General features: G+C 32.4%; 1 protein-coding gene across 1 annotated transcript in view; it reads left to right on the forward strand.

Moving 5' to 3' along the window:
* Positions 1–547: 547 nt before the first annotated feature.
* The window catches only part of LOC149963221 (uncharacterized), a 28302-nt gene continuing 10449 nt past the window's right edge, over positions 548–18400 (forward strand). The window contains exons 1-11 of the mRNA XM_090165303.1: positions 548–1570; positions 1627–2085; positions 2156–2358; positions 2409–2547; positions 2601–2919; positions 2978–3078; positions 3134–3442; positions 3496–3705; positions 3758–3868; positions 3977–4119; positions 4179–4320. Of these exons, the coding sequence (XP_090021429.1) occupies positions 832–1570; positions 1627–2085; positions 2156–2358; positions 2409–2547; positions 2601–2919; positions 2978–3078; positions 3134–3442; positions 3496–3705; positions 3758–3868; positions 3977–4119; positions 4179–4320 (2875 nt within the window). The 5' untranslated portion in view covers positions 548–831. The remainder of the gene's footprint in view (positions 1571–1626; positions 2086–2155; positions 2359–2408; positions 2548–2600; positions 2920–2977; positions 3079–3133; positions 3443–3495; positions 3706–3757; positions 3869–3976; positions 4120–4178; positions 4321–18400) is intronic.

Raw genomic sequence — 18400 nt, forward strand, 5'->3', positions numbered from 1 at the left:
CATTTAACATTGCTGGACGTTTTATATGTATTGTGTTCTGATACTTATAGGCATATGGATTTCCATTCATTCGAGGAAGTTAGTGAAATAGTAGAAGAGTATAATAGGACGTGGTTAGATATACAAGAAATAAAAGAACATTTGGACGAAATAAAAAAGCATTCAAAAAAGTGGGAATTGAAGTTAGAAGAAGCTTGTCAAAGGGAAATTGTACTGAGAAATAAAGTTAAAGATATAAAAACAAATACAATTGAGTAGAAGGAAAGTGAGGGTGTGGCATCGATCCCGGGTTCGGGTTTGGGTTCGGGATCGAAATCCGGGATTTAAGGGATGAAATGGGGGTAAAATCATCGAAAAGTCAATGTATTTGGGGTATTTCTCGCGACGATATGTTTTCCCGTATATCAGCATATTGTGTCCAGGCCAACTTGTTCATTTATCTACGCTTATCTCGAAAGATACTCTAACGTATATCTTATCACGTTTTATCGTACGGAATAAGTTGAAATGATGTAAAAATTGATAACCTAGACGGCGCGTGCGCAGATTCCCCGGGAGGCGCGGTTAATTTGAATTGAAGTGTTTTGACGTCATGGAATATTTGTTGTTAAAGTAGAATGGAAATATTTTTAAACTTCATTTTAATAGCATTAACGCGTAAGTAGTACTTAAATATGCTTAACACTTGAACCTATCTCACGAGTATTTCAAACGAATATTTTAAGTATGAGAAACGTATTGTTCTCAAATGATACTTGAATATACTATAAAAGAGGTTGTATAGCGTTGTAGGAGGTCATTCCACGGTTAACTGCGGTAGCTATATTCAAGATGCCTAAAGCCCAACATATTTGCCCTACGTGCGCGAAAAGTTTCGCTACCAAGTCCTCCTTAAATCGGCATGTTAGAGAAGTACACGGTGATAGACATACGTTTGTCTGTGAAGTATGTGGTAAGAATGTTGCTAGATTGGAACATTTCAAGAGCCATCAACGAACTCATGACTTGAACGCACCCGGCCCTTCCGAACCCATGGACCTGTCTCGCACACCGTCACCAATGCAACGTTCGCTAGCATCTTTCCGTCCACCATCGCCATACCGTCCACCTTCACCTAGTCTGGTTCAAGAAATTCAACTGGAATCTATCCAACCATCTACAGCGGATTTACCCAACAACCCAACGCCATCACCTGTTCCCGCCTCATCAATACTTGATGAAACACCACCAGCATCTCCAAGTATGGTCCAGGCCTTGAATGATACGTTAGCATCTATCCGTTACAATGCTGAAGAATATGATATTGATGCGGGGATGTTTATCGGACGTTACCGAGCCGCTTTCAGTAAATTTCTAATGGAAAGACTCACCAGTAAACGTGGAATTAAATGGTTCCTACTCGTAAGATCTGTTTATATGAGACCTTTAGGGGGTGAGGAACAAAGAGCGGAAGTACGACCCTATTTCCGGAGCACTATGCAAACAACATTAACGCCCGATGTCATTGAAAGCCAGCCGAATGAATGTCTTGAAACAATACAGTCAGCAGCGGAAAACTTTGAAGCGACAGGTATGTACTAAAATTTATAAGTTATATTTTGAACTAAAACATTATATTTTTGATAGGATCGGGTTGGGTAATTGACCGTGTTCTGTATGTAGAATTAAATGTAGCATCTTACCAACCGTTGCAAGGGTCATCGTATATGGAACTACCTGAAAAACTATCTCGACGTCACGCGATTCTTAATATTAGAAACGAAAATGACGAGAAATGTTTTCTCTGGTCAATTCTCGCTAAACTTCACCCAGTTCCTCGGACTCAAAACGCTAATCGTGTTTCCAAATATACACCTTATGAAAATGAACTTGATACCAGTGATATATCTTTTCCTTTCAAATTAAACGCTACGGAACTTAAAAAATTTGAATTAATGAATAATTTATCAATATCTGTGTTCGGCTTTTCGGGAGACATATTCCCCCTTTACGTAAGCGCTAACAAGTGTTGTAAGGAAAGGGAGGTTGATTTGCTATACATCACCGACGAAACTAAAGATATTGACGATGGGAATAGACATTACTGTCTTATACGACACCTAGGAAAACTGCTACAGCATCTAACAAAACACAGAAATACAAGTTATTATTGCAGGTAATTTAGTTTCCAATATATTAGTGTGCAATCTACTAATTATTTTCTTTATTAGAATGTGTCTTCACCGATTCAGTGGAAACAACGCGGAACAGCGACGTGATGCGCATATCGAAGAATGCGCCACCCACGGCGTCCAAAAAACAGTTTTCCCTACCAAGAAGAAGACGCTTTATTTTGATAAATATGAGTGGACAGAAAAGGTAAAAATAAAAATTATTTAATTTAACTCTTAATGAAATGAAATTATTAGGTGCAGTATGTATTTTACGCCGATTTTGAAGCAATCCTACCGAGAGTTCAAGGATGTGATCTAGATCCCGATTTAAATACCAGCAAAGTAAACATGCACATCAGCTGCGCGTATTCGTGGGTGCTTGTTGGGCCTAACGGTAAGTTATTTGACAAAATTCCCTTTAGATATATTACAATAGGATACTTATAGGTGTACCTGTTCGAACCGATTGCTATCGAGGACAAGATGCAACTCGAAGATTTCTGGAGTCTATTCTGGAATTAGAGAAGGAGTTGATGGAACTCATTGAGACAAATGTACCAATGATTATTACCCCGGAGGAGGAGGAACAGTTTCAAGCTGCTACGCATTGCTACATTTGTCAGAAGCAGCTAAATCAGGGAAATATGCCCGCTGTTCGAGATCATTGTCATTTCAGCGGCAAATATAGGGGGCCAGCGCATAACGTCTGTAATCTTCAAAAGAAAGTTCCAGAATTTATCCCTATTTTCCTTCATAACCTTAGCAGGTGAATTTATTAAGTTAATTAACCAGGAAATAAACCTAATAATAATAAATCTTCATAGATACGATTTACATCTTATATGTCAGGAGATTGGTCATTTTAAGGAACAGACACTTGACTGTATTCCTTCCACTAGCGAAAATTATATTTCGCTGAAACTAGGTAAAATATATTTAATTATGAATTTAACCTTAACATTAATTTTATTGTTTTTTAGGGAGATTTCGGTTTTTAGACTCTTATCGATTTCTAAGTGATAGCCTCGATGCTCTAGTATCTAATCTCGTTTTGGAAGGAGCCAGTAAATTCCAGATTGTTAAGAAATATTTTGAAAGTGAGAAAGTTCAACTGCTTTTGCGGAAGGGGGTCTACCCGTACGAGTATATGGACGATGAAAAGAAATTTGACGAGACGATGCTGCCACCTAGAGAAGCGTTTTTCAGTTCATTGAAAAATCAAAATATTTTAGAATCTGATTATTTACACGCCCAAAATGTTTGGACAGCGTTTAATATTCAAACATTAGGTAAAATTACTATAGTATAAATATTTCAAATCTCTTAACCTCGGTTTTCGTAGGGGAATACACCGACCTCTATGTGAAAAGCGATGCGTTGCTCTTAGCCGACGTTTTTGAAAATTTTAGAACATTATCTATAACCCATTATAAATTAGATCCCGCTCACGCTTACACCGCACCAGGTTTAGCCTGGCAAGCAGCTTTGAAGATGACCGATGTTCGCCTCGATCTCATACTTGATATAGATCAACACTTATTTATTGAAAAGGGTAACGCTTTTGTGATATTTTAAATATTGTTGTATTTACATTGAATTTTTAGGGATTCGAGGCGGTGTTTCAATGATCTCAACTCGTTATTCTGAAGCGAATAACAAATATATGGCCGACACATATGATTCGTCTAAAGAGAGCAGTTATATATGCTATTTAGGTAATTTACATTTTTTTAAAAATAAATATTTTTTTTTATTTTTATTTTTTTTATTTTAATTATTTTAATTTTAATTATATTAATTAACTTAATTTAACTTAATTGAAGATGCTAATAATTTGTACGGTGCTGTTATGTGTGAACCACTACCGCTAGGCGACTTCCAGTGGGTTCAGGAGGATGATTTGCAAACACTCAGTGAAAATATTCTGAGTATTCCCAATAACGTTGAAAACGGATACATTTTAGAGGTAAATAACAAGTGTTATAATTATTGAATTATATTTTTAAAGAATTGTTTCCTTTGCAGGTGGATCTTGAATATCCTCCAGAGTTGCATGACTTACATAACGATCTCCCAGTAGCGGCGGAATCTAAAGTTATTACACATGATATGCTATCCCCATACTCCAAAGATCTCTTAGGAAAATTAAATATTAAGGAGAATCAAAGTCTACCAAAACTTCTTCCTAATTTAAATAATAAAGAGAAATACATAGTACATTACCGCAATTTAAAATATTATGTAGAATTAGGTTTGAAAATAACCAAGGTTCATCGAGCTCTAACCTTCACTCAAGGAAAATGGTTAGAAAAATATGTTAGATTCAACACTGAACAGAGGAAATTATCCAAGAGTTCATTTGAAAAGAATTTCTGGAAACTAATGGTTAACTCTGTTTTCGGGTAAATCAATTTAAATAATTTATTGCTGTTTTTTCCCTTACTTCATTTAATTCTTTAGAAAAACAATGGAAAATTTACGGAAGCATATAAATTTCGAGTTGATTCATAAACCAGAAAGAATGTTAAAAGTTACAAGTTCCCCGCAGTTTGAACACTTTACCATCTTTAATGAAGAGTTAGCCGGCGCTCATAAGAAGAGAGCTAAAATTGTTCTTAACCGGCCTATATTTACCGGATTCACCATTCTAGATTTATCCAAGGAGCTCATGTATCGGTTCCATTATGGATTCATAAAAAATACGTACGGGGACAAAGCATCACTATTATTTACAGACACTGGTAATTTAATTTAATATGCATTTTTTATTTAAATAGTACTAATATATAAAATATTTACAGACAGTTTAACGTACAACATTAAGACGGATGATGTTTATAAAGACTTTGAAGTTCATAAAAACCGCTTTGACTTCTCTGATTATCCACCTTCGCATTTCCTTCATTCTAATCAGAATAAAAAAGCTCTCGGTTATTTTAAAGACGAGACAAATTCGCAGTTAATTCAAAGCTTTGTAGGACTTCGTCCAAAGCTTTATTCTATTAAATTGTACGGGGAGTCTAAGACCGCTGAAGAGATAGAAAAGGAGTTGCGATTGGGGAAATCTTTAGAGTCAATTTTAAACCATAAAAAGGTTTGTAAGGGCGTTGCCATGAACGTTATTAGAAACGTCATCCGCCACGAAGACTATGAACGTTGTCTTTTTAATCAAGAAACCATGTCAGCCGAGATGATGCGTATAGCTAGTTTCAAGCATGAACTATTTACTATAAATACTAGAAAACTTTGTTTATCACCAAATGATGATAAGAGATACATTCTACCCTGCGGGGTTCGTACATTAGCGCACGGTCATAAAGATATTGAAAAATTATAACGAATGCTTGTATTTATGTATATATAAAAAAAAAACTGCTATTGCTATAAATTGTAAAAAATTATTTTATTGAATACATTTTGCACATAAACTCTTTAATCATTTTATCGTTTACATATTTATCTTTCTTAAACCTAGACACAATGTTATACATTTCTATTCCTTTACACCTGTTTATAGCAAAATAGATACAGAATGCTCCACACGTATTACTAGAATTACTCTGTAATTGATTAGAATTAAAAGTTACAGTTTTACTGTTTCGTTCAATAAAGTCATTAAATTTAAAATAATCTGGCGGGTTTCCAAAGGAATCCATGAATTCACAATTTTTATGTTTAGAAAAATATATTAGAACCCAGTGTTCTCCAGGTTCAGCACTCGTATCGGTATTTACAATAAATAGAGAAGGGAATATTTTTACGTATTTAGGTAGCTTGTCAGCCGCGAACACGCCTTGAAATATACTTTTAGTACTTAAATCTTTTTCAAGTATTTTAGTTATCTGTAGCGAATCCATTAATTACTGTAATCGAAAATCACGGTTCGATTTTTATCAATTTCAATCAAATTTTGAAACTCGGCGTAAATTAGAATGGAAATCGTCTCCGGTAACGGTTTTGCAAATTTTAATTCTAATCTCAGGTTACTGTTTTTTACAAGATGCAAGTGATTAGCGTTGTTATTAAGATCCGAGGTTAAATTGTACGCGAATAAACAATTTCCGTTAGGGTAATCTTCCCGACTTATCTGATTCCCTTCATCTACGTTCCACTGATTAGTTTGAATGAAAAGATTGCAATACGCTTGAATATATAGATTTTCCTCAAAGTTTAGAGATAACGCCTTATGAGGGACGCTGCTACCGTCAATGTACAATCCAATGCTTGATAAATCGAAATGTTGAAAGTTGTACGGGGATTTTTTCAAATCTCCTAGAAACGCTTTTTGTTCCACAAACCCGATAACAACTTTCTTAGGTGCTTGTCCGGTAAATAAATGATCTTGCACACTAGCCATAAGACCAGCGGGTATAGAAAATGAGGTGCACTCCGAACGAGTTACAGGATATTTAGCGGTTCCATATTGTAACGCCTTGGCTTGAGCGAGCTATAGTTCCGGTATCACTTTAACTTTCCTCAGATAAAGGGAAGCTGATAAAATCTCCACTTTACATTTTACGTCGGAATGAACGCAAAAAGCTGCTCTATTTTTATCGAATTTAAATTTCAAATCAACCATATTTAATAAAAAGCGTGGTTGTTGACATAAATCAGTATGGACTACGCCTAACAAGTCAATCGCCCCTTTTTGCGCTAAACTCGCTCGTTTAGAGAAACCATCGTTATCGAAAAATGAATCGAACTTTCCAGGCGTATCCCGATAGAAAAGTGAACTCGTTAAATAACTTTTTTTCGCAGAATCTCCGAACGTTAATAAAGTTTGTATCATACTTTTATAAGCGTAATTTTGACTGGAAGGTGTTACTGATCTTTCATTAAGAAATACGTGGACGTCGCTAAAAAGCGAATGAAGAAACAAATTCTCGGGGGCGATATTGTCGGCTGGAGTTCCGGCGGCCCCACCCGCAACACCTGAAACCGCGGGTTGCGGTAGTTGACCATTATCTTTAGTTACCTTAACTCGAACGTGCAGCAAAGTTTGTGAAAGGTCTATATACGTTTCAGAGTTACCGTTGATAGAAAATGTAATTGATGCGTTATCAACTATATTTGATATTGGATTATACTCAACCCATTCTCCACCAATAATCGAAGATTGTGTCATAGGTACTTGAAACAAATCTAGCTCGGAATTTATACACTCAACTGAGTGTGGGTGTAAAAGGGACATTATGAGAATATATCGGAACGTTTAGGGAACCGTCCTTTCGCTATCCTGCCTGCTGTTGAAATGGCGCTTTTCGACTGAGTTCGTTTCCTTTTATTTCCGGAACCCGTCATTCTTTTAATATGATCCGTAGCTGAAGATGTTAGTCTCATGGCTTCATCAGCTGCTGAAGCTAAAGTTTCCCTTCCAGCGTTAATAGAATGCGATTTAAGCGCTGTTTTAATTGGGACTCCACTAACAACATCGGTCGCTACTTTCGCTCCGGTACTTAAAAGTTTTTTCCCCAAGTAAGAAGCGCCTTTCTTCAGTAAAGGTACCGCGAATCTAAACGCTGAAGATAATATATTTCCTAGTCCATGTCCTCTTTGCACGGCTAAACCTCTATATACGGTTATTCCACCGAAACCAACCTGGTTTAAATAGTAACTTTCATAATCAGTTCTTGAAGGTGAATATTCAGACCTCATGATGTTAACTGTTCGCTCTCTTAAGCTAGAATGAGGGTGTGTCCTGAATGATTAAAGGTTTATAGTGAAGTCCACATTTTACGGGGTTTAAAATGTAATACAACGTGAGCTTTTCCACTATGAAACTGTATTGGCTCACCTAAATCATCTGTTATATTAATCTATATAGTCTTAATATTATTACACACGACTGGTAGGTAATGAGGTTGTGAAAATATTTTTGTAGTTGTTTTCCCATTAGACTCGGCTTTCTCTTCGACGCTTATGATTCTTAATAGAGGTGCTAAACTATCCCCAACAACGCTATTTTCAACCAGATCAGAATAAACGAATAAGGAATGTAACCCAGCGTTGATATCAACTGGGTAGGGGGTTATCATTGAATTTAAAATGGTGAAATCATTATCTCTTCTATCCTTAAAACCTAGTAAAATCGATAGATCAGGGCCAATTACAGCTCTGATTTTCGGTTGCAATTTAACTTTAATTCGATTAGAATAATTTAAATAAGCGAATGTAACTTGTTCTTCTTGGTTGTGGACGTTCATAACATGTAATAGTTCTTCCGGAGTTTTATAAAAACCCGCGGGAACTTCAATTATTTTATCATATTCGAGAGGGTCTTTAACTAGAGGGTTATCAGTCATTTTATCATATTCGAGAGGGTCTTTAATAACCAATAGATTAGGTTTTCGAACGTTATGCCATGTCCGAGGATAGCTTATTTCCGCTAACCCAACTTCGTACTGTTCCTCAAATCTTAACGGTTCAGCTAAATACGTTCGAAATTTACCAACGCTATTATCTTGGTAATATAATGATGAGGAATCTGAAGGTAGCGTTACGTAAAAACTCATTTTAAATCCACTTCTTGTATCCAAGAATTAAATGTAGGGTCGTAATCTTGCCACTTGACATACAGTTCTACGCGGCCGTCCGATTTTTTCCTCTTTTTTATTACTTTTTCGATTATGAAGTAACAGCCTTTTAAATCTCGACCAACAATCTGAACCTCCTCTCGATAGAATACTCCTAAAATGGGGTTAGAATTTAAATCCATCAGCTTATATACAGGTGGGTCACGTGGCAGTCTCTCAGCTATTTTAAACAATTCTGTAGTAAAATTCGGGTTATATTTCTTATCGAAAATTGATAAATTTCTACTTATTCTACAAATATCTCCAATTTCAAACGCGTATGTTAACGGAGGAGAAAAATTTACCGAACCGTAAAGATTTTTCCATATTTTAGCAGAGTTATCTAGAGTAACTTCCGCGGGTTTACATTTAATTGATCTGTGATAACTATTGTTATAAGCGTTTATAATATCATCTAAAACGTCGAGATATTTAAGGGTGTTATTCTGCGTGAAATAGCGATATAAACGAGATTTAAAACTTCTAATGAATCTTTCAATAATGGACGCTTTCATTTCCGATCGGGTAGCGAAAAATTTAATGTTCCTTCTTTCTAATTCACTCTGCACTTCTTGACAGACAAATTCGTTTCCATAATCACTTTGAATTCTTTTCGGTTGACGGCCTTTTTCAAAAACGTTACGTAACGCTTCTAAAATTGTTACACCTTTCTTATTTTTAACCGCTACAGCCATAGCGTATTTGCTAAATATGTCGATAATACATAATACGTAGCGAGATCCTGAATTATATTTAGACAGCTTCTGAAAATCTGCCAAGTCCGCTTGCCACTGTTCGTCAATTCCATAAACAATAGTTCGATTTCGTTTGAATCGTCTTCTAGCAGGTTTATGCAGCGTATATGTATCCTGCTTTATTAGAAATTGTTTTACTTTTTCCAATGAAACCTTTAAACCTTTATGTCGAGCTGAATTATAGAGCGCTCGAACTCCAGCGAATGACCCTGGGTCTGCGGGGTTAGTATAGATCTGCTCAAGTTCTTTCTCCATATTGGGTAATATTTTGATGTAATGGCATGTAACGTCAAAAAAGGAAATTAAATAATTCTAATATTATAATAACTATGATAATTAATACAGCTGTGATAATTTTCGGTGATTTTGAAAATGATTGTGATAAATAGGCTAAAAGTCCTAAAGAGACCGTTTCTGTACAACCTTCCATTGTAGGCTTATACTATGAAATGAGAACAAAATTATCAGGTTAATATATTTTATTTAGTATGTATCCAAGATCTTAGAGGACTAGGTGAAGATGATGATAACATTGAACTACTTGGTGGTGTATGAAATACAGCGAATGTTTTTAACAGTGTCAATCTTACAGGATTTTTAATTAAACGTTTTGAAATATTTGACTTATGAATGCCCTCGTAAAACTCTGTAACTCCTATAGGATCAATCGCTGTTCCAGGCGTTTTTCTCACAGCGTCATACAAAAGATCGATTATATTAGATCCTCCAATCACTTGTCCTCGAATAGAAAGCTCTCCTGAGTTAGCCCATCTAATATATCTCGGATCTTCCGTAGTCGCTCGGTATAATGAAATCGCATCACTAACATAAGTTGCAGGTAGAGAATAAGATATTTGCGCGAACCAGGTTTTAGGCCGTTCAGAGTTTTCAATAACGGGAGAGATTTGCTCTTTACGTACGTAAGTTAACCGTCGTTGGAGAGTTTGATTGTATAATGCTAATTTCTCTGATTCGTTTAAATCTGGATTATCTAGAATAGATTTCATTTCATCATCGAGTGTCTACTCTTTTTGAAGAGGTGTTTCTTCTGTTTTGGAAGGTGGAGTGTTTTTTAATCTCTCCATTACATCTTCAGGTACTAGAAGCATTTTTCGAGCCATCATCGGTTTATAGCTCGGCTAATTGCACTTCCGGCGACTGAGCTAACGATAGATAGCAGTGGCGCTAATAAAAATGGAAGAAAACCACCTTTTTGTACCAGTATCTTTCGTCGTTTTGATATAGGGTTCTTCTTCGACACGTTTCGTATAACCGCGCTATGTTTCTTTAACCGCTTACGATGACGTTCTGACAGTTCAATTGTTCCGTGTAATACATTTATACAACATTCAACGAGAGCCAGTATAGCTTCCTTGCTAGCGTATTTAATAGCTGTCTTTCTTTGATTTAGATTACAGGATGTCAGGAAACGTAGAAAGTCTAGGTTTTCCTTTACTCGTTTTGAGACATCCATTTAGAGATTTTCTTAGCCTTTCTTAAAGCGCAATGAACAGCTTCGGAATGAAAAGGGCAGTTTAATTCAACGTCTTCTAGTTCTGATAATTTAGGACAGCCGGTATCTTCGATGTTAGTTACTGAAACACCGAGGAGTGTCGATAATACTGCAGCTTTTTCTAAACCTTTGGTGAAAAACGAAGTAGCTTTTTCCGCCATCTGATTGCAAATGTCACGTCTCGTTCTGTAAGGACGTTCGCCGTCATCCCATCGAAGATGACAAATGTTATGAGATATCCATCTGCATTGTCTTTTATTTTCGTTTGAAAGCTCTTTGAAAGGGCATGGAGATTTGAAAGTAAACACTTCCGATTCTTCAGTTTCTAATACTACGTAAGCTAATTCTTTAATAATCCACTCTCGATTAACCCTAAAAAAATTCCCTTCTATAATACACTTCATTTTGGAATAAAGACAGCCGATTCTTCACCCGGTATTAAACCTGTTCGTAGTAAATACTGATCTGGGGTGTGAGGTTTCAAGTCAACTAATAAATACCCAAATTTCCGTGACGTAGCTTGTTGAAACGCATCAATAACGTATTTGCTATTGGTTGGAGATATCTGCCTCGCGAGATGATAAATTGTTGATTTATCTCGTGGTGATTTAAAAATAAATAGATAATGAGCATTTAAATTTAAAGTTCTTATTTCTTTTCCGGGGTAATAAAGGTTTTGCATTAAAATTAGTACGGAGGTGTTTCTGTGATGAGATCCACGAATAAATAAATTAGTTACATCTTTATTATTAGATATCTCGCATAACAAATCGTCTAAAATAACTAAATTCCTAATTTGCGGGTTTAATATATTAACATCGAGTAACCCTTCGTGAAACTCGACTGAAGGTGTGTGTTCTAATATTGATTGAAATAGTTTCGGCTGATACTCGGTATAACACCATATTATCCTCTCCGGAGGAGGGGATATGCAGGTCTTCTTATGTTGAATCAACCGTCCCACCAGGAATGACTTTCCGCATTGGGTGGACCCGGCTACAAGCCCATTCATTGGATGTTGTAAGCTTAAATCCATAATGGTTAATGAGAATCGGAACATTAGTGCAATCAATTTTATTAGTTTTTTAACAAGTTTTTAGCATTGCATATTATTAGTGACATTATATTATTTAAAATTTCTTTCGACAATTCACAGCGAATAGTAAACATTTCAATAATATTTTCACAATCTACCGACATAATTATTTCATAAAAATGCAAATCTACACGCTTAGAATAATCCGTCATGATACAATCATGCTGGAGTTGAGATGGATGATCAATTTGGCAGCCATTGCACGCTTTCTTAAGAGCTCCGTGTAATTGTTTAATTACAACGTTAGTCATCGCCTCCTTTATTTACTTGATTTGCTTTAAACACTTCTGAATAGACTCGTACTGGTCGAGGAAATTCAACCAAGAAGATTGAGCGAAAGCTACCCCCTCTTTAGTCGGTAACAGTTTTCCATAGTTTACCCCATAACCATGGTACATTTGTCTAACATCTAAAACCTTTTGTTCGGTAAATCTATGAACCGAAAACCGTTTGGTTTCAGAACCTGTGAAAACCCATGAAGTTTCAGCTTCGTTATTGAAATAAGCTTCAATGGCATCTTTCTTTGTCCATAGCTCTTGCAGTTCCGCTTCTGTTAGTTTAATGCCCTTTGTTAAATCTAATAGACCGCAGTAGATGGTTTCATCTGCATAAACGATTAACCCTTTATCACCAGACACAGGAAATGAACAATTCCTATAAAATAAATACATTAAGACAAGTTAAGAATTATCACTGAGTATTCTTACTTACATTTTAAGGTTCCTCGGAGTCACTTCCAATACAATTCAGATGGTGAACTTTCTAAATATGGTCTTACTATTATACGGTTTTCCCTTTTTATACTCTGAAATTATTTATCTTCGATATCTTATTTATTAAAATGGAGTTTAAAATTAATTCCATTCTACTTATACGCATTTTGAAGTGTATCGCGTTACGTATATAGGGATTTACCCGGTCCTCATACGGAATCACGTGTACAATTACAATACTTGAGAACGATACGTTTCTCATACTTAAAATATTCGTTTGAAATAGTCGTGATATAGGTTCAAGTGTTAAGCATATTTAAGTACTACAATGATATTAAAATGAAGTTTAAAAATATTTCCATTCTACTTTAACAACAAATATTCCATGACGTCAAAACACTCAAATCCGCTACAATTATATTAAAATAAAGTTAAAAAATATTTCCATTCTACTTTAACAACGAATATTCAATGACGTCAAAACACTTCAATTCAAATTAACCGCGCCTCCCGGGGAATCTGCGCACGCGTCGCCTAGGTTATCAATTTTTACATCATTTCAACTTATTCCGTACGATAAAACGTGATAAGATATACGTTAGAGTATCTTTCGAGATAAGCGTAGATAAATGAACAAGTTGGCCTGGACACAATATGCTGATATACGGGAAAACATATCGTCGCGAGAAATACCCTAAATACATTGACTTTTCGATGATTTTACCCCCATTTCATCCCTTAAATCCCGGATTTCGATCCCGAACCCAAACCCGAACCCGGGATCGATGCCACACCCTCACTTTCCTTCTACTCAATTGGATTGAAAATATTGCAAGATAGTTGGAAGGGAGCAGAGAAGTAAAGGGATAATATTGTATGTCATTGATTGGCTTAAGAACTGTTAAATAAAATATAAAATAAAATATGAAATAAAATAAAATATAAAATGAAATATGAAATAAAATAAAATATGAAATAAAATAAAATGTAAGTAGGAATACTCGGTGATAATTCTTAACTTTGTCTTAATGTATGTATTTTATACGAATTGTTCATTTCCTGTAACTGCTGACAAAGGGTTAATCGTTTATTTTATAAATTAATTTATTAAATTAAAAAAAATATATAAATATAATAAAAAGTAAATTACATAAATCCATCGGAATTGATTTGCGGGTGTTCGGGGATTTGATAAACATCGTTAACATTTCTTATTGGACGAGGGTACGTACGTTATAATGCTATATAAAAATAAATTTTATCGGAACTCAAAAATTAAAAAACGAAAAATCAAAAAAATTACTTACTTCAACCTTTCTCCCAGTTATTAGTTTCGTTTTAAACTTGGTTTACGTTTTAGTTTTACTTTGCTATTCTAGAAAATTCCAAAATTCCTTTACAGTTTATCAGTAAAACCACTTACTTTAAGTATTTTTTTAATTAGTTCGGTCTAATAGTAGATTACGCACCTATAATCCATGATGTTTTCATTTAAATTCAAATTATAACGAATTGAAAGTTTGAAGAAAATATTAATTTAGTTTGTAAATGAAATCCTTTTATAGTACTCTGAAGGGCTCTTAATACGTTTTGAACTTCCAAAATAAATTAATGTACTAAGTTACGTTTAAAAGAACCTTTTGTAACAATTCCAAAATATAATATATATATATATATATATATATATATATATATATATATATATATATATATATATAAAACCGTGATAAATAGTAAAACCCACTTATTTTTCAATTAATACATTTCAGATACACAAATTAATTAAATAAAAGTATTTAAATAAGAATTGCTTCACGAAATTATGCATTTGCACTTTAAATAATACCTGATTTTGAAATTATATTAGAATAATTATATTGTTAAACTTCTTTCATTTTTAAAAATGTAGTAGAAAATGAAAGATATTTTAATTAAAACATTTCTTAATTTCTTTATTACCTAAAAATATTTACATTATTTACAAATTTTTATATTGTTTAACTTCTTTCATTTTTAAAAATGTAATTGCTTAACTTAAATAAAGCGTGAAAATTATTAGTTTCAAATGATATTTACAAATCTTATCAACTCTTAAGTCCATTTTTCAGGTATTAGTAAGTATTTCATACAAACTAACTTCTAAAATATGGATTTAGTTCGTAAACAAAATTCTTTTAAATTACTTTAAAGGATTCTTTATACGTTTTGAACTTGAATAATATTAAAAACAATAATCTAAGATACCCTTTAAAGTTAAATTCCTTTAGTTTATCAGTAAAACCACTTACTTTAAGTATTTTTTTAATCCGTTCGGTCTAATAGTAGATTACGCACCTATAATCCATGATGTTTTCATTTACCTTTTACAGTACTCTGAAGGGCTCTTAATACGTTTTGAACTTCCAAAATAAATTGATGTACTAAGTTACGTTTAAAAGAACCTTTTGTAACAATTCCAATATATATATATATATATATATATATATATATATATATATATATATATATATATATATATATATATATATATAAAACCGTGATAAATAGTAAAACCCACTTATTTTTCAATAAATACATTTCAGATACACAAATTAATTAAATAAAAGTATTTAAATAAGAATTGCTTCACTAAATTATGCATTTGCACTTTAAATAATACCTGATTTTGAAATTATATTAGAATAATTATATTGTTAAACTTATTTCATTTTTAAAAATGTAGTAGAAAATGAAAGATATTTTAATTAAAACATTTCTTAATTTCTTTATTACCTAAAAATATTTACAATATTTACAAATTTTTATATTGTTTAACTTCTTTCATTTTTAAAAATGTAATTGCTTGACTTAAATAAAGCGTGAAAATAATTAGTTTCAAATGATATTTACAAATCTTATCAACTCTAAAGTCTGTTTGTTTTATTTAAAAAATAGGCTTGTTCACTTTCGATTATTTAAACATTTAACAATTTTTATTTAACTATTGGTTATTTAAATAAATACCACTTTTATTCAAATAAATGCTTGGTTGGGTAAAAAACACAATTAAATAAGTTAAAATGATATTCTTTTTACCAACGTTTTTTAAATAAATCGGAAAATTTGTGGATAAAAATTAATCGACTGCCGAACACTAGAAGCAATTCTAATTTAAATGCGTATATTTAAATAGGAAAAAATGAACGATTCGATCGGAGGCATATCATTAATTTAACGTATTAAACGTAGAGTAAGAGGCTTTTGTAGTAATTACTACCTATATTTGCATTTCAGAAATCTATTTTAACATATTGAACGCCAAGAAAAGAGGCTTTTGTAGTATTTACTACCTATATTTGCATTTCAGAAATCTATTTTAACATATTGAACGCCAAGAAAAGAGGCTTTTGTAGTATTTACTACCTATATTTACATATTGGAATGTAATTTAACGTATTGAAGGTAGAGTATAGAGATTTTGTAGTATTTACTACCTACATTTGCATTTCAGAAATCTTTTTTAACATATTGAACGCCAAGAAAAGAGGCTTTTGTAGTATTTTTCCTCCTATATTTACATATTGGAATGTAATTTAACGTATTGAAGGTAAAGTATAGAGATTTTGTAGTATTTTACTACCTATATTGGCATTTCGGAAGTATATTTTAACGTGTTGAATGTAGAGTATAGAGAGTGTTGTAGTATTTTTCTTCCTACGTGACTGTCTCTGTGTTATTCGCTTTAGTAATCAAGCCGACTCTGAACATATGTTTTACTCTTTATTCTACGAGGTTTAAACATACACCATTTCAGTACATTCTTAACTTATTCCATACGCTATTTAAAACACATGCGATAAAGATAACGAGGAAACAAGTTAACTCTGAACATATATGTTATGCTCTATACGTGAAGGATGTTGTAAGCTTAAAATCATAATGGTTAATGTGTAGTATTTTTCTACCTTTTTACATTTTATAGTATTTCTTTATCTATATTTGTGTATCGGAAATGTATTTTAACGTATCGAACGTAGAGTAAATTTTTTTTTATATTTTCTTTATATATTTGCGTATCAGAGTTGTGTGTTGTCGTATTAAAAGAAGAAAAAGGAACTTTTCATAGTGTTATTCTACCTATTTACATATCGGAAATGTATTTATATTTTACCGTATTTAAAATATAGGTAATTGTTTTTATTGGCTTGACTTAAATAAAGCGTGAAAGTTATTAGTTTCAAAATGATATTTACAAATCTTAACCACACAAATTTAATTTAATTTTAATTTTAGTGTTTTATAGTATCTTTCTGACTATATTTGTGTATAAGAATTATATTTTACCGTATTTAAATAGTAATAAAAGCGAATTGAAAGTTTGAAGAAAATATGAATTAAGTTCGTAAATAAAATCCTTTTATAGTACTTTGAAGGACTCTTAATACGTTTTCAACTTGAATAAAATTAAAAACAATAATCTAAGATACCCTTTAAAGTTAAATTCCTTTAGAGTTTATCAGTAAAACCACTTTAAGTATTTTTTCAATCCTTATACCTATATTTACATATTGGAATTGTTACAAAAGGCTCTTTTAAACGTAACTTAGTACACTAATTAAGTATTTATTTAATTAATTTGTGTATCTGAAATGTATTTATTGAAAAATAAGTGGGTTTTACTATTTATCACGGTTTTATATATATATATATATATATATATATATATATATATATATTGGAATTGTTACAAAAGGTTCTTTTAAACGTAACTTAGTACATCAATTTATTTTGGAAGTTCAAAACGTATTAAGAGCCCTTCAGAGTACTATAAAAGGTAAATGAAAACATCATGGATTATAGGTGCGTAATCTACTATTAGACCGAACGGATTAAAAAATACTTAAAGTAAGTGGTTTTACTGATAAACTAAAGGAATTTAACTTTAAAGGGTATCTTAGATTATTGTTTTTAATATTATTCAAGTTCAAAACGTATAAAGAGTCCTTCAAAGTAATTTAAAAGAATTTTGTTTACGAACTAAATCCATATTTTAGAAGTTAGTTTGTATGAAATACTTACTAATACCTGAAAAATGGACTTTAGAGTTGATAAGATTTGTAAATATCATTTGAAACTAATAATTTTCACGCTTTATTTAAGTCAAGCAATTACATTTTTAAAAATGAAAGAAGTTAAACAATATAAAAATTTGTAAATATTGTAAATATTTTTAGGTAATAAAGAAATTAAGAAATGTTTTAATTAAAATATCTTTCATTTTCTACTACATTTTTAAAAATGAAAGAAGTTTAACAATATAATTATTCTAATATAATTTCAAAATCAGGTATTATTTAAAGTGCAAATGCATAATTTAGTGAAGCAATTCTTATTTAAATACTTTTATTTAATTAATTTGTGTATCTGAAATGTATTAATTGAAAAATAAGTGGGTTTTACTATTTATCACGGTTTTATATATATATATATATATATATATATATATATATATATATATATTGGAATTGTTACAAAAGGTTCTTTTAAACGTAACTTAGTACATTAATTTATTTTGGAAGTTCAAAACGTATTAAGAGCCCTTCAGAGTACTATAAAAGG

Source organism: Leiobunum rupestre, chromosome 1, assembly GCF_980474605.1.
Source record: "Leiobunum rupestre chromosome 1, qqLeiRupe1.1.hap1, whole genome shotgun sequence".
In the NCBI taxonomy this organism is placed as follows: domain Eukaryota; kingdom Metazoa; phylum Arthropoda; class Arachnida; order Opiliones; family Sclerosomatidae; genus Leiobunum; species Leiobunum rupestre.